The 25,024-nt window shown below is 49.1% G+C and overlaps 1 protein-coding gene across 11 annotated transcripts in view; it reads right to left on the bottom strand.

Annotated features, from left to right (window-relative positions):
* Positions 1 to 40: 40 nt before the first annotated feature.
* Positions 41 to 25,024, bottom strand: part of lrba (LPS responsive beige-like anchor protein) — a 127,771-nt gene continuing 102,787 nt past the window's right edge. For 6 of the 11 annotated variants that reach the window (XM_029151127.3, XM_055510010.1, XM_055510024.1 and 3 more), the window contains 10 exons: positions 16,470 to 16,637; positions 12,481 to 12,570; positions 11,210 to 11,402; positions 10,604 to 10,669; positions 8,611 to 8,766; positions 6,877 to 7,044; positions 4,101 to 4,202; positions 3,818 to 4,014; positions 1,247 to 1,398; positions 41 to 1,168 (listed from right to left, as the gene is read on the bottom strand). In XM_029151127.3, coding sequence (XP_029006960.1) covers positions 1,078 to 1,168; positions 1,247 to 1,398; positions 3,818 to 4,014; positions 4,101 to 4,202; positions 6,877 to 7,044; positions 8,611 to 8,766; positions 10,604 to 10,669; positions 11,210 to 11,402; positions 12,481 to 12,570; positions 16,470 to 16,637 — 1,383 coding nt within the window. In that variant the 3' untranslated portion in view covers positions 41 to 1,077. The remainder of the gene's footprint in view (positions 1,169 to 1,246; positions 1,399 to 3,817; positions 4,015 to 4,100; positions 4,203 to 6,876; positions 7,045 to 8,610; positions 8,767 to 10,603; positions 10,670 to 11,209; positions 11,403 to 12,480; positions 12,571 to 16,469; positions 16,638 to 25,024) is intronic. The other 5 variants (XM_055510004.1, XM_029151229.3, XM_055510013.1 and 2 more) reach the window with 3 other exon arrangements.

Here is a 25,024-nt window from a genome sequence, read left to right as displayed (position 1 = left end):
GCGCTGTGACTGCTTTTAATCACTGAGCACTGGACACAAATTATTAAGTTATAAAATTCCATTTTATTGTCAGAACTCACACGACACTCCAGAACGATGGCAAAATTATATTGGTTCATGAGTAGATCATACAACTGGAGATTCACACCACACCAACGCTCAGCACTTAAAGGAATCCTTTGAAATCAGAGAAAAGTGGACGTTTCGCTTTTTTAAAACAGGAACACAGGAAGATGAATTAGCGTCGCTTTAAATCAGACTCAACTTTTTTTTTTCAATTTAGGCTGCTGTGACAAGAGGGAACAACACACAGAAAGTCCCCTCCTGTCAGTGAACGTCTCACCCCGCCACAATAAGACTCACTGTTTGACAGATCTCGATTATCCTCTGCAAACTTTTTTCACGTCGATTTGATCAAATTGTTTTAATGTATTAAATGATCGGGTGACAGGTCTGTGCTGATGGATTTTAAGTAGTGAGCCATGCACAGACACAGTCTCTTAGCAAGCACAGAGGGAGGAGGACTCTTAAACAGGAGGGACTACATTTAAACAGTAAATATTTAGATATATATTTATATACGTATAATCCCTCTGCGTTATTTCTTATCTACCAGCTGTGTTGCCAAAAATGGCAAAGAAGCATGTTTAAAATGAATGATAGCGTAATAATAATTTCTCACATACAGTTTCACACCTACAGAAAAAAAAACACTCACCCTAGAGTACAGAAATATTTGGATTTTTAATTCCAGCGCAAAGATTCTCACTAGCTCCCCACAAATCCCTCTGTTCTTTTCTGGAAGAGATGAAAATAGACTCTCACAGCTAAAAATAGATCTGTTTTTTTTTAACCGCACAGGAACGTCGCCCCCACCCTATGATTCATATGAAAATCTATCTGGTCTACAAAATATAGCAATGCCCTTTTTAAAAATAGTTTCAATGTTCCACTATAACAGGACAGCTTCCTCCATGGAGATACATTCAGGACTCAGACAGAACAGTGCTTTGAGGAAAAGCTCACGCTTGCGGGTGTTTCGGGACGTTTGTCAGTCGGGTCGCCGCCGCTTTCTGCTCAGTACCGGTTCTGGTACTCGTGGTGCCACCGGTTGAAGTCGTTGTAGAAGAGCACGATGCTGCCGGAAGCCATGCCGGTTATGACGCACCTTCGGGGGCGGAGGAGGACACGTGTTGGATGGACATCCTGTTGCACATGTAGACATTTAAGAGGGCGCGTGCGTTACCTTTGGTCGTGTGACATGGCCATGGAGCGGATGCCCGCGTCGCAGCCGGGGTACGTGAACAGCTGCGTGAGGCTGTGGACCCGCCACACGGACACGACTCCTCCGTCTCCGCCGGTCAGCAGGTACTGTCCATCACGACTCAGCAGCATGGCCTGCGGAGGACGCGCAGTGACGCAGGCGTTATTGTTTACAGCCCCAACGCTACTCAACCTGGACCCACGTGCATAAATTGTCTTGAAGACTGGCGTTCTGGGATCAGTTTATCTCCGACAGTATGGCAGAGCTAAGCTCATAGTGCAGGGTCCCGCGGTCCGGGGTCAGTGCCACCGTCCTCGCGGGCTTTCCCGCGCGCAGACGCTGACTCGCTGCAAAGATGGCGCCCCACGGCGAGACGCGGAGATTTACTCGTCTCATCTGCTTTTCCAGCGAACTGTAGCAGCCGAACGGGCCCGCGGGGAGTCGGACGGACACAAATCAAGTCGTGTTGGAGTCCATTACGGGCTCGGCGCACGGTGGAAGCCGAGACCGAAAACGTCAGGCGCATCAATCAGCGAGTAACCGTAGTCGACGAAATGACGAGGCGGAAAGCGGAGCTCCGGACGCGGGAAACGACACTGATTCAGGGCGGCTCGCGCTCTGCGGTTTCTGCGACAAGGACGCCGGCTGCTCTTCAGCTGCGAGAGACACTTCAATCACCAACAACATGTGTGTTGAATCAGGCCCGTATTCAACGGGGAAATGGAACTGAAGTCATTTTCAGGAACTTGACTCGTAAGGCAAACGTAAATAAGCCTTCAAGAGAAGTACACACTGGACTGTGAAAACAGCGCAGACCCAATTAAGCAAGTGTTCTGTATAAACGAACAGGAAAAAAAGACCTTGGGTGGAATTTCCTACCGCACGGAAACAAACAAGCTCTGGTTCTCATTGTCATCAGACGCAGGTTTTAAGCGGAGGCGACGCAGCGCAAACGCGCCCACAGAACGAGTGCAGCCTAATTGGCAGCTCGGGTCATCATCCAAGATGGCCGCCAACGAGGCGCGACGCTCCGCGTTGGTCTGCAGACAGTTGTCATGTGCATCAACATTTACAGTGAGTCTGACAACAACGATAGAAGCAACGAGCAGCGTGCTTCGAGTGACTGGCAGCGGAAACAACACGAGGAGGAAAAGGACATTTCGAATAAATACGCCAAAAAAAGGTAGAGACCTTGAAAATCCTGAAGGATTTTAAAAGTGCTGTTTTGGTTTGTGGCCACTTGGGGGCAGCAGCACAAGAAGCTCTAATATACATACATACATACTACTACTTGTCTGTAACACATACAATTAGCACTAATCAGACTTAGATTAACCTCCATTAATAATGAGCAAAGCTTTATTCATGCAGCTTTAGGTAAAAGACCATCTATTTACAGTATTTACATGTACTCCGACTCTACTGTACTAACACAGTCCATGACCTCAGTGCATCCCCGCAGGAGGCAGGGGAGCTGGCAGACATGTCGGCCGGACCAGGTAGGAGGCTGCGGGCTGACATTATAAATCAGCCCGTTGCCGCTGGGCGGTCAAGCAAGATGGCCGACGGCCCGGCAGGAGCCAAGATGGCGGCGCAGGCTCGGATGACGGGGAACGAGTCCAGCAGAAACACGTGCGCTTTTAATGCCCATATTTCCTACTTCTCTCAGGGAACGGTGGGCGGATCCTGAGGCTGGGGAAGGTAGAAAGTTGGATTTATGGCGCTGTTAATCCCCCCGTTACATGGATACAGCAAGAGAAAAAAACGTCTGGAACGGTTACACGGCCTGAGTTATACTACTACTTAAAAGACTGTAATCCATTCAGTATGGCTGCTGTCAGTGGATGCTGCTATTAGACCAGGACGCTGCCATCTAACCTCTGACTCCAGACTCTTATAAATTCACAGTGCAAACATTCAGGGTTCCGTCTTCCAAAGGCCAGAACAAACTCGTATTTATCCGGCTGCACATCGTTGAGTGGAGAAGATTGATTCTACATCCATGTGCTGCTGGCAAGGCGGAGCTAAGGGGGTCTCGCACAGCTGCACCCTGGGACGTCAGGACTTTCCTAACGCCATGCGACGCGGCAGAGCCTGAACCTCCATCAGGTTCTCTTGCAGGCACGATAAAGGGCCCTGGAACCCAGACATGAATCACGGGCCGCTTTCCCGGCGCACGCAATCCGTCTTCACACGCGCTCATTAATCACGACCTCTACGAGCTGCGTGTGTTTATATTACATTATATTTGCGGCTTTGTGCGAGCGCAGGCCCGGGCGCGCAGGGTTCCTTAATGGGAACCAGGCGCGCGGCTGTCTGTCAGAGCCGGCTTACATTTCCCAGGCCAAACCGGAAGCAGCGGGTCAGGAAACCAAAGGCAGTAGCTGCGATCTCGTGTCACTCCGGCCGCGCGGGAGGAAACGCGGGGAATGCGTCGCCCTCTGCTGCAGGGTAGTTAATGGCGTCGGTGTCCAGAGCTGACCGCGCCGCTGGAACGCTCCCCGCCGCGCGAGCGAGGCGTTCACCGGGAAGTGGGCGTGGACGCTGGCTCACCTTGACGCTGTCCTCCAGCTCCATGTGCCGGAGCAGCTTCCCGTTGACGCTGAAGAGGCAGAAGTGCCCCCGGTCATAGTAGATCACGCAGTGGCCCTCGGTGGACGACTGGATGAGGCGGGGGGACGCGCATCGCCCGGGGCCCTCCAGCGTCCGCAGCAGGTCTCCATTCATGGAATGGATCAGGCACGGCCCCTCTGCACACGGATCACACGAGGTCACGGGGGCGGTTTTTCCTTTTTATTTCGCCTCAGCGCCGGCACCGACTCAGACGAGCTCCTACCTTTGCAGCCGCTGATGACGAGGCCCAGCTCGGCGCACACGCTGGCGCACGTCACCTCGCAGTCGTGGCCCGTCAGGATGGCTCGTGGTACGGTGAACTCTGCTGGGAAGCACAAAGGAGGCCGGGGTTTCAGTATCAAACAGCGCAGTTCCTCATTCCGCCCCCAGAGGGCGTGGAAAGCAACATATTAAGGCCTTCGAGTACAACACACGCTCACAATTAGGGGCAAAAACCCAAATGACAAGAGCATGTTTTCTAATTTATTTTAAATGAATCAATACGTGTTTCGGGCCTGTGGGCCGCACACGTCCCCCTCACCCACCGTCTCGTCCTATATTTCAAACTTTCTCTCAGGATCCAGATGTTTCCGCACCGAGCGGAGACGGAGCGAGAGCCAGCGCGAGAGGTTACGCTCCGAGTCACGACGCTTGTGTGATTGTGTTTTGGTCTGAGCTGTCAGGGCGAGTGACAAAACACAATCACCGGCTCAGTTTGTCAGAACGTTTACACACAAACAGACACTCGCATAAGGTTTGGAGTTCGCCGCATTATTACTGACACTTCATGTAATTACTTCTCAACCAATGTAGATGGATTAATGCCAGACAGATGCCGTGCACCGACTTTTCATCCTACTGCAGCGTGGAGGAAAAAAAAGGGGGAACCGCACTGTGCAGCGGCATCCGTGAAATGGAGAAGGACGTTATTAAGGCTTCATGACTCCAAGTAAAAAGAAAAGAGAAAGAGGAACAAAGAACAATTTGACACACCAGAACCAAATTAGTCAGAGAAATGGTCAGATTTAAACATGACTGCTGCATCCGCATAAGCAAAAGAATCAGCAATGGATGGAGATGTTTATATAAAAACATACAATAAATCTAAAAATTATGAAGCAAGAAAGTGGACAAAAATAATCTAAAACAATAAACTTGTAGTGGTTTAAGTCACTACATCCAAAACACATCCAAAAGGTGGACGTGTCGTTTAGTTGCCGACATGTTCGGTGTCGCCAGAGGCTGAATTATGTGGTTTAATCCCGTGGACTAGAGCGGTGGTGTTGTTTAGTTCAGAGGACGTCGGTGAGCCTGATATATTGGTGTATCAGTTAACCTCGTGAGCCTCTACCTGCCATTTGGTTTGAGTTAGAGCCACATCTGAGGGCAATTGTATATCTGTATGTCACCAAAGCCGAGGCACCGGCGAGGGTATCGACTGTCTGGATACGTGTGGAGAAGGTGACTGCGTGTTTCTCAGCCCTGAAGATAAATACCAGGCTCAAAGCATGAGTTCACGTCTTGGTGTTTATTTGAATATAGACCTGGTGCAACATCATGTTTCATCAATTAAACGTTAACTAATCTACAGTTAGTACAACATGTGTTAAGTTTACAGCAAAATGTAACTAAACAAAATAATAAATGACAATAATGGTAGAAAACATGAAATAGACGTTAACGCCTGTCATGCCGGTAGCGACCAGCAGGTGGCGGTGGTGTCTGCAGAATCCTTCCATCTGCCTGCAGGAGCCCAGTGTGCACAGGTCGACGTGGACATGTGCACATCAGAAGCATTTGTGTACGACTTGTGAAGTGTGTAGGATATTTACAGAGCTCTATATGTTTCTGAATGTGTCTGAGCGTTGCCATGAAAGCGGTGGGGAATGAAGAGCAGTCTGCTGTCTGTATCCATTTTGTGAGTGTGTCTGAGTGAGCGCGTGCGGACCAGGGGTCCCTGTCTGGGGAGCCTTCTGTGGTCTGGGGCAATGGAGCATCACATTGTGGTGGCGCGGGTTTGGGACGACGACTGCTTTGTCTGTGCAGCGGCTCTGAGCCGACTGAGGCCGGCCTGATGTACTCCGAGGCCATTTAATAACTCCCCAATCAATGTGCAGTTAAATTGGCTGAAATTGACCCATTCTGTACCTTTACTGGTATTATATGATCATCATTATACAATAAGTCTTTAAAGCTGCAGACTGTGGCTAACTGGCACCAATGACGCACCATCTGCAGCATGTCCGTCCCTCTATGGTGCCTGATCTTTAGTCAAGGTTGCGTACAGGTTAGTGTGTTGAGAAAATGTAATATCGATCCTATTCAATTAGCATTAATTAAGTTATTATTATATATTTTTTGATTATTCCTGCTTCCGCTTCAATGCCTGAGGTCAGTGACAACCGTCCGCCCTCTGTGCCTAAAATCAAAAACTAGTGTTGCTTATTAAGCAAATCATAATTTGTCATAAATTTCAGACCATTTGCGACGGATCACTTAACAGCGTGTAGGCCAATCTAAGCTGACCAAATTAGCACAGAGGGGGCTGAGGACTGAGCAATGTGTGTGTGAGGCTTTGATCATGGCCGATGCCATGTGTTACGCTAACGGAATGGAGGCCCGTGACATTTTTCACTTTTATCGCCTGGCGTGACCTCGTGGCCCTCGGACGGTGGTGAACTTTCATGTGCTGGCCAACGATCCCCAACATCACAGTTAACATCTTTAAACGACCCTCACTTTCTCCCTCTCTCTCTCTCTCTCTCTCTCCCAAACACATTATCTAAAGCTGTTCCTGGTGTGACAGTGCTGCGAAATCCAATCTGTATGCAGCAGGCCCGGCCTGGTCAGACGAAACTAGTTGTTACTTTACAGAGGGAGGCCGTAAATCACACGGTCACATCTGTCTGGGAGAGTGAGCACTCAGAGAAAACCTGCCTGTGTGTGTGGCGCTCACATTACGGGCTGCATTTTCTTTGTGCGAGTGTGTGTGTACTTACTGCCGGGGCTCTCCCCGATGCTGCAGTGCTTGCCGTTCCAGTACCACAGCAGCAGGGTGGCATCTCTGGAGCCTGACAGGATGTAGCAGTCTCCCCCGATGTACGACTCGGAGCGGGCCAGACACGTCACCACGTCACGGTGCCCGAACACGATCTGAGTCAGTTTGCCTGCAACAGAAAATACCAAAAAAAGACACATTCTTGAATGGTGACTAAGAAAAACACTAGAAGATTGGATGTTTTTCACCTTTAGGTATAAATATAAATATGAAATAACGGCTTCCTTGAATTCTCCTTGTTTTTGATAATCTGCCTGCTCGGCTAATTGTTCTACAAGACTAGACTTCAACTAATTCCTAGACAAGAATAAACATTTCTTCCAACCGCGCATGTGTGTGTGTGCGTCGCTACACACAAAGTGAGCTCCATGTGTATTTATAAAGAGGCTAATTGCTGTCAGATCTCCAGACCACGGCTCCGCTGCCTCGCTGTCGAAGACTCATTACACCGCTCAACGTGTGACCTCTGCAGTCAAACAGTGGAGAGTTTGCAGCACATGACATTTCTGTCTGGGCGTCGGAATCACTGTCCGCCGGATAATTAAGCTGTACCTCTTGGAGAATATCAGCATTATTACGCAAACTGGGCGGGTCACTGACAAATCTTCTGAAGGAGAACAGAGACATCCAAGATGTGAAATGTTTGACATCTTTATAAACACTGGAAATAAGTAATGATGGCTGCAGAAGTAATGGCTACCATGCTCCCTCCTATTGAACACACACACACACACACACACACACACACACACACACACACACACACACACACACATACAAAATTGGATGTGTGTGCATGCAGGCGTTGGAGGCTAGCTTGTGTGCACGTGTACCAATCAAGCCTCGTAATTGATAAAACCCCTCAGTTCTTTAACCTGGGGGCTTCGGGGACCTTGGTGGCAGCTGTTGAGCTCGTGCGATTAAAGTATGTTCGCGTTCCGGCCGCACACCCCGGTGGCAGCGACACAATAGAGCTATCTCTGGGCGCCCGTCCCTCCTTCCCTCCCTCCTCTATTAAACACAGCGAGGGCCTGGCCCTGTAGAAATTGAATCAGAGTGCGTTGTATAGACGCATGCGGGAGGCTGAATGGGGCTGGGGGCGAGGAGCCGCGTGCGAAGATGAAGCTTCAGACAGTTTCATTTAGGACCCCTGACCTGGCGGCGTTAGTGTGTGTGTACGGTCATTACACATCATGCTGTGGGTTAGAATGAGAAATCAGTTTATGCATCCATACTGACAGACACGCAGAATGTAAAACAGAGGTAATATGTAAGTTAAGGTAAAGGTAAATAGCAGTTTAAATAGCAGTTCCGCTTCAGGGATGTGAAGCTCCAACAGGCTGCTGGTCTCGGCCTTGATTTGGCAAAATATAAGCAGAGAATCTCAATCTAATTGTGTAAATGATATGCAAAGCAGTTGCAGTGGAGCGGCCACAGTCCGGTTCAGCAGAGCAAACCATCTGTGTAATAACAAACGACTGAACTAACTCTTATCGGGTTTTAGCGCGAAGGCCGCTAGCAGCTGTTTGCAGCGTGCGAAAAGGGCGATTCTGAGGGCAGCAGCGGAAGGAGTGCGTCCTGAGGATGGTGCTAGAGGAGAGGCCACGGAGGCCCGGCTCTCCCTCCGATGTGTCAGCGGTTCAGCGTTCAGCACCAGCACGCGCTGCCTACGCACCTGTGTCGGTGGAGTAGACCCGGAAGCTCTTGTCCCAGAAGCCGCACAGGAGGATGAAGCGGTTGTCTGCCGTGACGACGAAGCACTGCGAGCTGATGTTGATGCTCTGGTCCAGCAGATCTGAGATCTGCCGACGGTGAGTCCCCACGTTGTTGGCTGGAACAAAACGGGAAATCGATAAGTAGGCTGTAAGAAACGTACAGAACCTCAGAACCAGTCCTGTTTAGCCCTATTATGAGCCAACCTTCCATGGAGCGCGCACCTCGAGCAGCACAGAAGATTTGTGAAAGAATCCATAAAACATCCTAGACGTTCAGTTTACAGAACTTCACATTTTCCACAAGAGTGTGGGAGCGTGAGCAATGATAGCGCGGAATTCTTCACAAAATATGAACAGCACGCGAGTCGGGCTGTAAATTCATCTTGGCTGCGCAGTGAGGCTACCGTTGGTTAGAAGCTAAATTATTCACTTTCGCACTTGTTTGTTTTTTTTCTAGAGACGTGTCCTTCAAGACTTTTGTTGTCTGGCAGGAGCAAAAGCGCTGTGAGTGAGGAGGTCCAGTTTATTGTACCTGCTACCAGTGATGCTTCAAGCCCAAAGCCACAGCTGGCTCAGCACAATTTACTGTGTTTAACTCAAAGCTCTGCTGGAACGCAAACTTGGTAAATATACGACCGGCCTCCTGTAAAACTCCCACAAACACAAAAATGCATTTTCTATGATTAGGTTAAAAATGTGCGAGAGAAGACAGCATCTGTTTGAATACAGTAACTTTGAGATTAGAGAGGATTAAATTACATAAAAATGTGCATATATTATAGTGTAATGCTATTACACAAATATGCCATGATTAAATACTGTAAACACTAATAATATACATTTATGGCACTACACAGAGGCAGCGAGATAAATGTGAGGCTAAACACTGCTTCTTTTCAGTAGTCAAGTGTTAAAATAAAAAAGCTGTGGATATGGTCTGGTGAGACTGAGAGTGACCACAGCGTTCTCAGAGAAAGAACAGCAGCCCTCGCAGATGTGTGTGTGTGTGTGCGTGCGTGCGTGTGTGTAAAGCGGCGGCGAAGGCGGGAGCAGATAGAAGTGGCTCGTCTCCCCCTGCTCCACCAGCGCATCCCATACATCACCGCGGCTCGGCACTCTCCTCCCGCTCATCAACAAGTCGTGAAGGATGAGAGGCGCCCGCATTGTCCTGACAGGCGTCCGCCGTGCATTCTCAATCACACATTATTACCACATTCATATTCATTTCCATTGACACGCGTCCTTTCCCTCCACTCAAATTAAACCAAAGAGGATGCAGGAAGGGAGGGGAGGCGGGGGGGACGGTGAGGAGGAGGGGGGGGGGGGGGGGGGGGGGGGGGGGGTCGATGATGAAACGCTGGCTTAGGCCACAGCTCATTGCATTCCAATTTGCATGTAAATGGTTTAGTGTGAGAGCAGGGTCTATATCATGAGACGTGAACTGGGCTGAGGCTGAGAAACAACTCTAATCTACTGTCCAGGGACAGAAAAGCAGACCACCATGAGTCACCAAGATGCTGGTAGACACAACCTCAGTATCAAAAAGTCTCACATATATATACACACACACACTAGATAGAGATAGATATAACCAGAGAGATGAGAGAGAGATAGAGATAGAGAGAGACATAGATATAGATAGACAGAGAGATAGAGAATAGAGACAGAGAGATAGATAGACAGATAGAGATAGAGAACAGATATAGATATAGATATATATAGATAGAGAGATATATAGATACATATCATATAGATAATATATATATATAGATATATAGATAGATATATATATATACAGTATATATATATAATATATATACAGTGATATATATCTCCTCTCTTCATCTATTCTCTCCTCTCTCTCTCTCTCTCTCTCTCCCGTCTCTCTCTATACTCTAGTAATCCTCCTATATATATATACACACACATATACAGTCAGAGACGACAAAGTACCTATCAGCGGGTCAATTTCCACAGGAAGCTGGTACTGCTGGTCCTGCACCGCTGCGCCCTGATGACCTGACAGAGGAGAAGACAGATTGGATTAATATTGTAATTATGTGACCTTGTGAAGTTGACACTGGCTTTCAGTTCATTATGAAATTATAACCAGGGACCCGTGTGTCACCATAAGCTGCCAAGGCCTTAACACCAGAAGTCCTTGGGCTCCAACAAAATGCTTTACGTTTGCCACCAACAAGCTGCACTTTTACTAATCGCTCACTGAGCTGCTTCTGTCCTGCGTTCATGACGTCAGCTCATCATTTAGGTTAAACAGGTTGGGTCTGTGACCCTGCGATCCAACGAAAACTCATCAGTCTCCATCTTCACATACAGTATTAGCGGATATCGAATGTAAGGTTTCTTCCAGAGTAGAACAGGGTCTGAAATATGGAGGCAGACGTAAGAGACGACGCTGGCTGCTGCATGTGTCACATTTGATCCTGTGACCCAGCGGACACAGTCTCTCAGATCAACGTATGCATAAACATGAGACAGGTCCACTCTCGCATTAATAAGACATTAAGATGAGCTGCCCTGTGTTCACGAGCGCCTCACCTGTCAATCCGTGCCACTTGTTAACTGCAAACAGGCGGTTGGCCGTGACTGTGATGATGGCCGGCGACGTGAGACCGGTCTGAGTGTTGGCCGCCACGTGGGTCACTGGAGAGTTCGACGGGAACTTTAGCACCATGATGACGTCCTGCTGCATCTGCTCTGTGAACATCAGCGGCGTCTGCAGGAGAAGATACTGTTCAGGCCCCCGGGACGGACAAGGAGGACGCGGGGTGGGGATGGGGGGGTGGCGAGGGGCGAGACACGGAGGAGAACGCGGACGGCGAGACAGAAGGCGAGGGAGGCGGCGGAGTCGATGTGAGCGAGGAGAGATCAGAGGGAGAGGGGCGAAAGAGAGGGAGAGACAAAGTTAGGAAGCTCGAGCAGGACAGCGGTAGCAGCACATACAGTAAGCAGCAAGTGAGACGGGAAAATGCTTGGCTCAAGGTTCAAGGCTCAACGAAAAGGAAGAAAACCACTCTGCATTCAGAAAAACAAAGCTCGTGGTTGGACTTTTATAATCAGGACACGACTTGTGCATGTAGTAACATTTTAAGGAATGTTGTGTGTTTTTTTTGTGTGACCTACAAAATAAGCCAGTGATTTCAGGTCGTTTCCTGTAGTTCGACAGAAGCTATTTAGTGTTTGTACGAAGAGGCTCTAACGTGGAGCCTTTTCCTGCTCGCGTGTAAAGAGGAGGAACATCAGTGTTTAACATCAGGAGCAGACCTGAGTGAACCCGCCGGGTGTGACAGCTACGAAAGCAGGCGCCCTGACAGGATCGTTACCGGCAGCACGGGCCGACGCCGCCGCCGCGTTCACGGGGCGCAATGCAGAGAAAGCAAAGAGCACGAGGAAAAGCAGCACGGAGCTGCACACGGGGGCGCAGCCATGTTTGGGAAAGCACACAGCACAGGAATTCACCCAGTTAGAGCCCGCGTGTGTGTGTGTGTGTGTGTGTGTGTGTGTGTGTGTACGCGGCCAGCTGTCAGCGCCGCAGGGACACCGCGCTAATAGGGACTCATGGGGCTCGGGTCCATCACTAGACTCCGCTCTCTGGCCCTTAAAGAGCCGTCACTCGTCCACTGATCTCCTCCGCTTCCAGCTCAGGTGGGAAATCTGGCTCAGACCTACACTTTCCTGCAGAACCTCCGCTCGCAAACCTCTCCCCTTCCACAAACACCTCGCTAACGATGAGCCTAGACGCTTTCAAAGCCGAGACTTCATCCGTGGCCGCAGATCAGCGTGAAGAGCACGGGCGCTGCACTACTCACCACCTGCATGGCTGAGCTCCGCGGGGGGTGAGGCTCGATAAGCAGCTGACCTGGGGTCTGTCCAAAACTCCTGATCTGAGACTCAACAGCCTGAAGACACAGAAAGAGAAGACATATTAGATTTGAGGCAAATACAGGAATGAATACGCTCATAGGATATTTTATTAGACATTATGACCTCAGGTTGCATCACTATTAGCTAAATGCTACACTGTCACATAGAAATGAATGCAGCAATGCACTCATTGATTCATGCTGTAGAAACATTCTGTCTCACTGCCGGACTCACAACTTATCCGCCCGGCCCGGCCCGGCCCGGCCCAGACCGAGCGTGGGGCCGAGGCTCGCAGGCTGGTTAGCTGGTGCTAATGAAGAGGTATAGGACCATAAATGTCAGAGCAGACGCCGGCCGAGCGGCTTCTGGACATCATCACGCAGCTCAGTGTCAGCGCAGGAGCGGGACACGCCCACGCGTCCGTGTCTCCCAATATTATTTAAAACTTCAACAAACAGCTTTTCACCGCAGATTAATCCTTTTGTATATTTTGCTTAATCCGTTGTTTACGTTTCTGTCTGACGTACAGCCCAGAAGCTACAGCACTTCAGCGCCACTGAATGGAGAGATTTTCCTTCATTTGCTAAATCCATGTTTATGTATCAGAAAAAAATTAGAAAAGAAAAATAACAACAAATGAAAAAAGTTTTTTTTTTAATTAAAATGATCACCAATTCAATAAAATATTTTAATAGATTAAATAATAATTAATAAATTTCAGAAATAAAATAACTTTGGTCATCGTCCATCATAAAAAATGCTTTGATTGTAGGAATCAGAAAACATGAATTACACATTAGTCTGAGCAATGATCACACCAAGATGATTTTTTTCAATAGTCTAAGCAAATAACACCCGATCACAAGTTAAAGAAAAGGCTGCAACTGCAAGTTTGGACAACATCATCAAGCAGAAACTACACAACGTAGAAAATCATGGGAGACAGACACTGCGTGATGGACGGTTTATGAAAAGGACAAGCAGCGAGAGAGCGGCCAACACAAAATTATGACAGAGCTGTCAGTTTGTTGGTGTGCACCCTGACTCGTGTGTGTGTGTGTGTGTGTGTGTGTGTGTGTGTGTGTGTGTGTGTGTGTGTGTGTGTGTGTGTGTGTGTGAGAGCCCGACTTGGCGAGGCCTGTGAGAATGAGCTCATGTTTGAAGCCTGCATATGGTATTTCCATGAGGAAAAACTCTGGGAAGTGATTCTGCTCATTGTCTCAAACCAGAGACCAGAAATGGAACGATTTCAACCGCCCGTTAAAAAAAAAAAAAAAAAAAAAGCCCCGTCTGCTTCTTTGGGGATAAGAATCACGCAGCAGTTTCTCATTTTCACTTCTGGTGGATTTCTGCAAAGAATAGTGAACTGCATGTTCACCACCAGCTCTGTTAGTGTAGCGTGAGTATAAAACATGACATGACTCAGAACTGCTTATAAATCTGATTGTGTCCAAGTAACAAATGTTTTACAGCCTGATGTGTTGCACAAACTCAAGAGGAGCAGCTTTAACGCAATGTGTGCAGTTCGGTGCGGCCTCAACAGATTGGAAACCTTAGGACTGTCTCCACAGCGGTGCCTGGACTTGCTCTATGCATCATATACTGACCTGAAGACAGGTAAGAAACTTGAACTGATTCAAAAGAAGATTCCTGAATAGGTCCATTCTTATTAAAAACAATATGACGACAGAGTTCTCACACTTTCCATTTCACTTCCAGCTACTCTGCTGGAGAGGGGACGTCAGGGCACCACTCAAGGTCAGAGTGCCCGCCCTTCTCTGAGTGCAGCGTTGTGTTTAAGCTATTGTGTAGAAGAGACTTCCCAAAGCCACTCAACCCATCTTCATTAGATGCGGCGCAGACATTTATGAGGCCGTGGAACGCCGGCAAGCGGCTGAGTCTAGGTCAGCATGTCCTCTCCCTATATGCCAATGCGATGCTCAGGTGATTATACGAGGCGCCGTCCACAAGGCCAATCTCCTTTGGGGGCGCTGGCCCATGTCTGATGAGGCTTCTCTCTATTCTATACATTTAAATGGCTGCGACGCCCTCCACTCGCGTGTCTCTTTGATTTACTCGTCCACCGGACAAGATGGATCCGTATGTAAAACATGTGGCCTTCATGCAAATCTAGCCAATAACACCGTCTCCGAGTACAATAACTACTGTATGGTATTACTGACACCGAGCTCAGGCCGGTGTGGGATTTTCTTGCCAAAATAGAAGGGGGTAGAAGTTTGGACTTGTGGCGGCAGGACAGGAAGTAATCACGGCCTCCGCAGCCGCCCCTAATCTGTGCTGAGATATTCCAAACACACAAACACACAGCCGTGTGCATTTATGCTGATGAGCAAGCGTAAATATACAAAGCCACGCACACGCCAATGAATGCATGTACACATGTAATGTGTATGTATAAACATATCAAGGTACGAGCCACACATATTTCTGGACTCTGTGGGTTCTTGTATGGCGGTTTGGAGCTAGCAGAACCGACCAACGGGGGGGAACGCGCGGCCCCATCCCACGGTCTCGGACCTCTTCCGATCCAAACACCCCCACCCCGTCCCGTGACCCGTCTACCTGACACTGAACAGCCTCGGCCCTGTCCCGGTGTGGCCTAACCCGGCCCAGACCGCAGCTCCAGCCGCAGCGGTTGTCACTCAGTAACGGGGGGCTCTGGGGACGCCCTCGGACCCGGAGCCCCCGTGGCACCGGTCGTGACGAGGCCCAGACTCCACCATTTCCACGTGGTGCTCAGACGGCGCACGCTTCCCTCCATTAAAGGAGAAACGCGGCGTAGCTCACAGGGACAACACACCTTTGGTTTATTTAACTAATTAAAGAACTCAGACTGGGGGTGTTGCTACAGAAGAAGTCAGCAGATTGGACAAATCAAAGTGAAAAGCATTCTTTACAAACATAAACAGTGAAACTACTAGATTTGCATCTGCTGTCTGTGCTGCAAGGTGTTTATAATGTCATAATATTAACGGAAAACTATGATTTATTCATCTGTGCTCTAAAGCAGCTGATGACTCAAACAATCTAAAGCAGGGAGCTCAGTGGGGGTCACCAATACCCACCAGTGTGTTTACTACGAAAGTGAAGATCACCGAACTAATTAAGTAACAGTTCACTGTAAAATAGAAAGCAATATACAGTGTAGTGCCAGTGAGCCAACTGTGATAGCGTGTGCCTTAACCAGAGAACGGGTAATGGGTTTGGGCTGCGGGTGGACATGACCGGTGCCCCCGGGAATGTGTGTGTGTGTGTGTGTGTGTGTGTGTGTGTGTGTGTGTGTGTGTGTGTGTGTGTGTGTGTGTGTGCACATCTGGATGGGAATTAGGGTGAATGAGGTGATAAATCAGACATCTACCTCTGGTGCATATGACGGTCTGATCACTGAGCATGAAGGGCAGCGGATCATCAGCCTCTCGGCTGCTTGATATACGCGGACCTGCTCCGCTTCCAACCACCCTCAGTGAACGCGCGATTACGACAACGAGCCCAGACAATCAGACAAACCCTCTGACTCGCGCTCGGCCTGAGCTGCTCTTCTGGAGGCTTGTGTTTGCTGTGGTCGCTTTCGCTTCAAAGTGCGTCGCATGAATAATGAATGAAAGCCGAGGAGGCCGCTTTAAGGCGTCGAGGCGGAACACTTTGCTTTCAGGGGCATCGCACTGGGGAAAGGCTGCGCTCAGCAGTACCTGCCGGGAGAGTGCGAGCGCCGCGCTCCCACGCCACTCTGCAACCAATTTAACGTGGCTAATGGCATCAAAGCTCTCCCCGAACCACAGGCGCAGGACGGACACATGCTCTTATTTGGAGAGTGTACTTACTGTAATACAGCATTTTCCCCTTAGCCAGCACAATGCGCCCAGCGAGCTAAGTCCACGGCGATAAGCGCTTCCCTGCACCAGCCAGCCGTTACCTCTCTCAGCATGTGGTCGCCGATGGAGCCGAGGTTGACCGCGCCCTCGTAGGTCAGGTAGTAGAAGACGTTGAGCGCCCTGGCGGCTTCCGGGCCCTGCTGCCTGTAACCGAAGATCAGGTCGATCCACTGGTGGAGCTGGCAGGACACGAACTCGCTCTCCAGCGCCTGCGGGCGGAGGGGAGGGGAGAAGATGGTGAGTGTGGTGAAAGTCAAAGGGTGCAGACACGCCGGCGAGGGACGGAGCAGCATCTCCTGGCAGAATCTGCCAATGATTCCTATAATGAGCCAAAAAGCGCCGTGAATCCATATCTGATCACGAGGGAGCGTGGAAACATTAGAAAACTCTTGTAGTTCATTAGGGAGTCGTTTCGGCTGCTGTCTTTGTTCTTTTCTCTGCCGCTTGTGGGCAGATAAGTGCATCATGTCGCCGCTCTGCATCTCCATAACGCCGAGGCACAAGCCGTTTTCTCTCCTCATTAGCCGGCAAAGGAGGGAAAAACATTTATGGTTTCCTCATAAAAACGGGCAATTGTGTTAATTTGTGTAAAGCTGTCGACTCACAAAAGGCCTCTAAACACAACCAAATTAGAATGAGGCAGCCCTTGATTGTCATTGCTGCCTTGTGTCACATTAATTTGTGACAAAACATTAGCCTGTGCTACACTTAAATGGCAATTTATATCATTTAAATTTTTACTGCGCAGGCCAACGCATCCCTCACTTAAATGCGACTTTCTGACAGCTCATTCTGCATCTAATTCCTCCCTTCTCTCTTAATTACAACTTTCAATCAGGACGGACGAGTGGAAGGAGAGGAGGTGGGGGGGCGTGCATTGGGTTGATGAGGTTCTCGCTGCAGCTCAAATTTTTGTTGCTGTCACAAATTCCATAATCTGAAGTGATGAGAAGCTGAGCAGTGTTCACGGTGTTAATAATTTAGACTCGATTCGCTGGTTCCTGATGGGAGATGAAGGTTTTGTTCTCAGGTACAATAACGGAACATTTTCTTGTCTGCACTGTTGGTTGTTAAAATATTAATTTTTATGGGTTTGTGTTTGCATTCAGAATATAATATAAAACTAAATCCCAGTGAGGTTACGTGTGTGTGTTGTTAATTCAGTATAATTCAGTACTCCCAGGCTACATGTTACTATACACGCTATACTGCACATCTAATACTGCTCTGATGGCTGCAGATGGAGATGAAGCGTGTTCTTTTTGACTACTGTAGCCCCCCCATCTATTAAGCTGGAGCAGACCTGGAGTGTACTGTATGACTCCAGGTCTGTCCGTCTGTCTGGCAGCAACGCATTCCCAGCACGTCAGTGGGTTTAAAGGCAATTGCTCTTATTAATGTTACAATCCATACAATCCACAGAACCCCTATTTATTCAAACTCACTTTAATAGCAGTCACAGAGTTTCAAGTTTGTGTGTGTGTGTGTGTGTGTGTGTGTGTGTGTGTGTGTGTGTGTGTGTGTGTGTGTGTGTGTAAGACGACGGAGAGATCAGTTCATTATGCGCTAAGCCTTGACCTTTGACGGTCTCTGCTCTGCAGTTTCTAAAACTAAAGCAGGGTCTGATGGGCATTTAATGTGCGCTGCAATCTACTGTCAATCAGCGGGGGAAACAAAGAGCAGCCGTGTTATTGCAGCTCGCCCTCCAGAGGCCCGCCTCTGTGGAAATGGCTTTCATGTAGCGCTCGGAGAGGTGGAGAGGCTGAAGTGGAAGTGTGTGTGTTACTTGTGCCTGCGCTGTGTTGGCATTGGCTCTGGCTGTGTATTATTGTATTTGCGTCGTCTGTCACCGTCTGTCCTACAAAAGACTCAGCGGCTCCTCGTGACTGAAGTCTAGGTGAAGGAATTCAACCTCAGCCGATCTCAGACTCAAATATGATCTGCCTTTGGGGGAACACTGGACTGAAGACAGCCTCCATGCAGTCACATCAGTGTGCAACTAAAAGGAGAGCTTTATTTTGAAACTTCCCTCTCAGCAGCATCGTGGGAACATTTTGGCAATTAAGTCGTCAAGAAACAAAATTCTACCGTAATAAAGAATAATAGAACCTGCTCCCAGTATAAACAAATACTGCACCAAACAGGAAGCAGCTCGGGATCTGATCTCCTTCCAAACCACATTGCGACTGCTTCAGCCACACTGCACCCGGTGACACGTTCCTTCATTAGCGCGGCCGCTGCACTTCATTAACCCGCTGCTGCTGAAAGGCTTTGGTAATTGCTCCACATCATGGTTAAGGTTAACGTCTGCTGCTGCACTGTGGGAACGGACACCGCCAGGCTTTCCGTCAGCGGCCCGACCCGCGTATTGATGGCCCGCGACCCACGTGCCAGATGAGCAGGTGTGGAAGCGTCTCCTAATGCAGCGCCCACTGTGGAGAGAGCGCAGCAGAAGGTTGGAGCAGATAGTAGATTCCTGAGGTGGGATCTGGTGCCACTTCACAAGCACCCGGCAGGATTATTGATGGGCCAATTAGCAGCCAGTGTTTGTGTCATCTCCACCCACTGGGGCCTCTCTGATAATTAATGAATAATTTAGCATGCCTTTATGTAAATGCTGATAGGGGGTAGAAATCACCGGAATCCCACATTTCTATTGTTACGGATGACAAAGTGCACCCTTGAAGCACAGGGGGTCCCCTTTGTTGTGAGCCGTGACTTGTTTACAGCAGCAACAACAGTCTGGAATGGTCTCCGAGCGCGCGTGGAAACGCGGCGTCCTTCAGCTAATCAGTTCTACCCGTCCACGTCAGGTTTTATCCTGTTGTCCGTTTGAAATTTCGTGCTCACTTTGCGAGCGTGCCCGTTTGACAAGACGTCTTTGAACATGTTCACCCCTTGAAATTAAAGGCGCGCTGTCTCGCGTCGAGACGCCGTTGACTGCAGTCGACCAGCTGGTGCACGTTAAAACAGCTTATTCTAAGTCTCCCAACAATCTCCCATCTTGTCATCCTCTCTGCTTGTAGGCGGTTTTGAATCATCTCTTTTTTTTTTTTTTTTTTTTACATTAGTTTAGACCTCTTCCCTTCTCCCCAGTATAATTGCCTGTCCGCGTGTGCAGGAACCACGCTGGGCCCATCGCTGAGGTTTCGGTGCCGTGCTGTGGCGTGCGGTTTAGCTTTATGGCCGGGATTGAGCTGAATTTCACGTGGGGCCTTAACGAGGTGACGCTGGACGCTTTCTCCCGGCCCTCGCTGGCCCTTAAAAACCCTTTTAAGGACTTATGGGGAACTGTCTGTAAGGATGCTGAAATGTCACTTAACAAATCAATCCGCTCATTTGCATGCCGGCGGTGATGCGAGCGCACGCGGGGGGGGGGGGAGCGTGCACGTGCGCGTAATCAAGTGCACATGTTTGCGCGCGGCGTTGTCAGCGGCAGGCTGTTTTCTTTTGTATCGATTACGGATGAATAAAGCAAACACTTGTCAGGCTTGTATATGCTAAGGCGGCTGTTTGAGAACAAGCTGATCAAAACATCCTGAAAACCGCGCGATGAGAGCTAAATGACTCTGAAGCAGCAGTTAAAGCAGATTTATTGTCCTCTTTTTCCGCGTCTTATTAAAACAAATTGTTAAATCCAATCACTCCTGCACATTTCCGAGTATTTTGAGCATGTTAATCCCGAGGAGGTCGTCAACCCCTCATGTTTTACCTCCATATTCCTCCTTCTAAGTCAACAGCCCCCTCTCGCTCTTTCATTTCTCATTCTTAACGCAGCTCCATTTTTTCCCTCCTGTTTTTCCGTCCAGTCATCCGATCTCTCCGAGAGCTGCCATGCCATGAGCCTGACAAGCCCTCTGATTAAAGGGCTTATTAGCCGGCTGTAAATGAGAAGCGGATTGTCATTTTGAAGCCGAGGAAGCCTGTAGCCAGCCAGGAGAGAGGGGCCCCCAACATGGACGGGGAAAAGAGAAAAAGCAACGGGTGACGTAAGGAATGAGAGCTTCGGAGCGGCTACGGCTAACAAACCATTTCCTTTATTCTCATATTCACACACACTGGGAGAAGCCCAGATGGGTTGCGTGTGTTACTGCACCCCCTCCGCTCAGATCTACTAATTAGATAGGTCACCACTGTGAGAGTTCTGGCTATGGGTCAACGGAGGCGCTCGGCTGGCAAGTGGAACCTGAAACCCGAACCTCGGCTCGCTCCCGCTCCCGCTCGCTGCTCCCGTCTCTGAGGGAGCAAGCAGATCATGTTTTTAGTGTGAAAAGAAGCAGAATGAGCCGCGATTGGGAAGACGTCCCCGAAAACAAACACTGCATGGTGCATTTGGTCTTAGACAAATGCTTTGGCATAAACTGTGACTACGCACTAAGTGGTCCTATTTGCAGCACAGACAACAGTGTAAACAATGCGCAGTGAGAGTTGAGTGGGAATAGGACAGTGTGGCTGGAATGCACGCTAATGATGTCACTTATACTAATCTGGCATAAAAATTAGAAATATTTACGTCTTCGGTTAAAATGTTTTGAAGAAGCCACTTCTGCAAGCGAGTAACAAGATGAAACTGTCTGTTATTATTTCAGCCGCAGCTAACAAGCGACCTGCTGAGAATCTAACCATCTGTCCGCCCACACCCAGAAGAGGGGCCAAGAAGCAGGCAAATACATCAGCAACGATACGAGACGCATCCACAAAAGGGATCAAGTGAGCGAAAGCTGAGTCAACAGTCAGAGTTGATTAAAGGAGCGCGGGACCACTGAGGAGGGCTTTGGAGCGTGCTGAACGAGGGAATGTTTGGATAGCTGCTAGGAGAAGCATTGTTGTCTCCGATGATTATCGAGTTGGCCGGAGGACGCAGCGGCGTCTGGAGGTGTGGGGGCTTCTCAACACGGGCTGGATGATGAGGATGGATGAGGCAAGTGATCAGCGCGAGTGTAGTTAGCTTTCAAAGACAGAGATTATTAGAGTGTTGGGATCTGTGGCTCTGTGTGTGTGTGTGTGTGTGTGGGTGGAAAGAAAAGGGAAATGGAAAAGGTCACTCCTTACATTATAAGGGCTGTATAATAACTGTTTCGGTAGTTAAGCTACAATGTGGCTATGATGTCTGCAAAATAAAAACATTCAATGGTTTTGCTGATTTTTACATTTTAGAACCTAATGAATCAATAGTTGTTGAGGTCATTTTCACGGTAGCAGTCGAAATAATAGTTAGTGGGGTTGCTAACTTTACTGCTAACCTCAGTAAAACAGTTGTAATGATCGAGAGTTTTACTCTGTGTCTCCTTGAAAATCAGCGTGAAGGAGAGTCAAAAGGAACAAACGTAGACTCCGGCAGAAGTAAAGCGAAAACATGGAGGAGTGCGGGAAAAGGGAGAAGGACAACATTAGTGAGTGAGCGTGTCAGCGGCAGTAGATCATCCCATTTCTCAGGCTCTCATCGGCCTCCTCCATTACATCACCGAAGAGGAGGATGAAGAAGCGGAGGAGGAGGAGGAGGAGGGGGGGAGGGGGGGCTCGTAAAACACTGAGCACACAGTAAACATGTCTGCTCTTATGCATGACAATGCCCCCACAGTGAGCGCTGCCTGACATTAGCCAGATAACCCCCTCTGCCCCACATGCTAGTTCCCATCCAACGAGGCTCTCAGCTGAGACGCCGGGGGAATAGATTAGCACTATGCTAACATGGTAAGCTGTGCACTGCGGGGCGACGTGCACTTTTCACTCACTCAGTCATTCACAAGTGCGTAAGTGCATCACAGCGGCCAGCGGCTGCTCCGCGCAGTGGTTTACCTCAGCTCACACATGGATTCCTACGGGGCCCGCTGCTGGTGGGAACCGGCCGATCCCAGCGGGCGTCTGATCCCAGCGCAGACAGGCCGCTCTCTGACGTTCTGGCGGCCGGCGCGTTTCAATGTGCGACCCTATCGCGGCTTTCGACGCAAAGCGCTGCCCGCGATATTCATTTATGTAAAAATGCACAGTATTATCATATGGGAGCGTTTCCAGAGCTCGGTAATGGACCTGGAGTTTTTTGGAAGTGTGAGGAGCTGTCAGCACATGAAGGTGACAAACTTCAGAGAGGCCTTTTCAAAGTGGGTGACAGAATATGAGGTTTGCAGGGTAAAGGTGATTTGGCTCATACTAATATGACATCCGTCTGTTAGCGCTGAGCAGCCATGTAAATGTTTACCTCTGCTGCAGGCAGGATTACTCTGGGGTCACCGCAACAGCTGTAAGGTAACATGTGAGGCTCCACCAACAGATCAGCATCACACTGAACAGCAGTAGAGTAGAGCTCATCACTGACAACAGCTTATTTTAAAGTCCTAAACCAAACAGAGCCGCGGGCAAAGCTCCAGTCTCTCACACAAATTGCTAATTTCATGGTACAAATATTAAAAAGCGCCGTGCACTTTGCTTTCTAACGTTTAACAAGGCTGGTGGCGGTGACCCGTGGTCAACCCTCCCCGTGTCACTCACTGGGCTCTGCTCATTGGACAAGGGGAGGCTCCTGCTCTGTTTCTGTGAGGGCACTTTAGCTGACGTCTCTGTCACTGCTCTGAGTGAGCTGCCGCTTCATAAAAGGGGGGAGAAGGCCGAAGGCAACGCATCGCCAGTCTCTCCCGTGTGTCAGCAGCGCTACGCGAGCACAGATCACTGGAAGGAACCAAAGGAGACACACGGGCAGCGAGTGGACCCTGTAGAAACAGGTCGGCTGGTTCAGAAAGCTTAAACATGAATGCTAATGTTTTGCTGGTGTTGGTCACATAAATACTGCATACAGTTTGTATAGCAATTTACAAGCACTAAAATCCCTTTTGGTTGGGCTCAGTGCATCATTAGAGGAGTCAGAGTGAGCTATGTTACTACAGTATAACAGTCTGCAGCTGTGGGCTGCTCCAAATCCGTGGCCCCATTAAAGCCCGGAGACAAGACAGCACAGGTAAACATGTCTGTGCACACGCGGTCACCTGCTACCGCGCTAACGGTTAGCAGAGACGAGACGTGAGCGGCCGTCATGCGCGTGTAACAGCGTGTCAGAGGAGCTGACAGTGCCCAGAGTCGTGTAGTTATCTGGTGGAGGAGGGATCAAGTTCTTAACCTCGGCTTCAACCTCCTGGTACGAACGACGAGCGACCTGATCTCCGCGGCTGCCTCGAGACCCCGGTTAGCGCCGAACTTCAGCAGTGATGCTGCCGCACAAAACATGCTGCACTTGATTTTTCACGTCTTCTGCCGCCCCCCCCCTTTTTAATTACCAGCCACGCGACTCTCTCTCACAACGAGCGTTTTGCACAGCGACACAATCCTTTACTGTGAGAGGCTTTTAATGGCCTTTCCAGATTGGGTCCTAATTAGCTGTTAATCATCTAGGGCTCATAACCAGAGTGGAGACAGCAGGCGTGTGGGTCCGGGAGCTCGTGTGCGCTTGGCTTCGTGTCTGCGTGCTCTCTCTCCTTCTGTCTATCCTTGTGCCGCGAGGCCATTAGCATCAGACAAGCTAAAGCGAGCCAAACAGACCATTAACTCCTTCACTCTTCCTCTCTGCACTCCGCCACGCTCATCCCTCTCCCAACAGTGCCACAGTTGCCAGCTGACACCCTCTAATGCCAGCTATCTGTCACGGCCTGAGACCTGTCCACCCACGCATGCCTCCCTCCACCTCTTCCTTCCTGCGCTGCCGCTACACAATCTTTAGGAGTTTTTAAACCAATTAATAAATCAATAAAGCTTCATTTGTGTGGCACCTTTAGTACAGGTTAATGCAATTCAACGTGCTTCACAGGCGACTGACTTTACAGGGGACGTTGAGAGGCCAAGCTGCTAGTACATGACCATGAAAACAATCAATGCGAGGACTTTAAAACAGGTGTAATGTGTTTCTTGTCTGGTCTGGACAGTTTTCAAAATCGATTGTTACTAATAAATAACTCGTTTATAGAAAAGTGAATTTTCAAACAATATCGCGATCACCTACCGTTTGAATGATTTCATAATTTCTATCAAATCCATCATTAGGGCTGAAACTAATATATTTCACATTTAACATTTGATGTGGAGATCTGACCTTAAATCAAATAAAAAAATATTATACAGTTTTCATATAGATATCAGCGCCCCTCAATAATGGCTCAACCTTCCCTGGAGAACAAATGGTTGTGGTCAGGTTGTGTTTGTTGAGTATGTGTTCATATGGGGATGAAGCCGATATTCACGTTGTCAGCGCTCTAGCGAAGCCTCAAAACGCTCCTGTTCTACCGCGCTTGTTATATTCTGATGCACCTGCCCGCTGGGCTCGGCCGCACCGCGGATCAATATCTCAATTTGCACACAACGGAAGAACGAAAGCGCCGACTGCAAGCGAACTCGCCCGAGAGCAGTAATGAGCAGGTATCCGACCGCTCGGATCGGTCCACAGCGCTTCTGCAGCGCTAAATTGGGCACAAAGGAAGGAGCCGGAGGAAATTAAGGGGGCAGAGGCAAATGAGACTGGCACACTTCGAGCAGGAATGAAAAGCTGCTTTGTGCGTGCAGAAACACAAAGCCCATTAAAGCTCATTTTCAACCAGGCAGGTTTCCTTCACAT

This window comes from Betta splendens, chromosome 1 (genome assembly GCF_900634795.4).
Source record: "Betta splendens chromosome 1, fBetSpl5.4, whole genome shotgun sequence".
In the NCBI taxonomy this organism is placed as follows: domain Eukaryota; kingdom Metazoa; phylum Chordata; class Actinopteri; order Anabantiformes; family Osphronemidae; genus Betta; species Betta splendens.
Note: the sequence above shows the minus strand (reverse complement) of the source record. Positions and strands in the feature narration are given on the sequence as shown.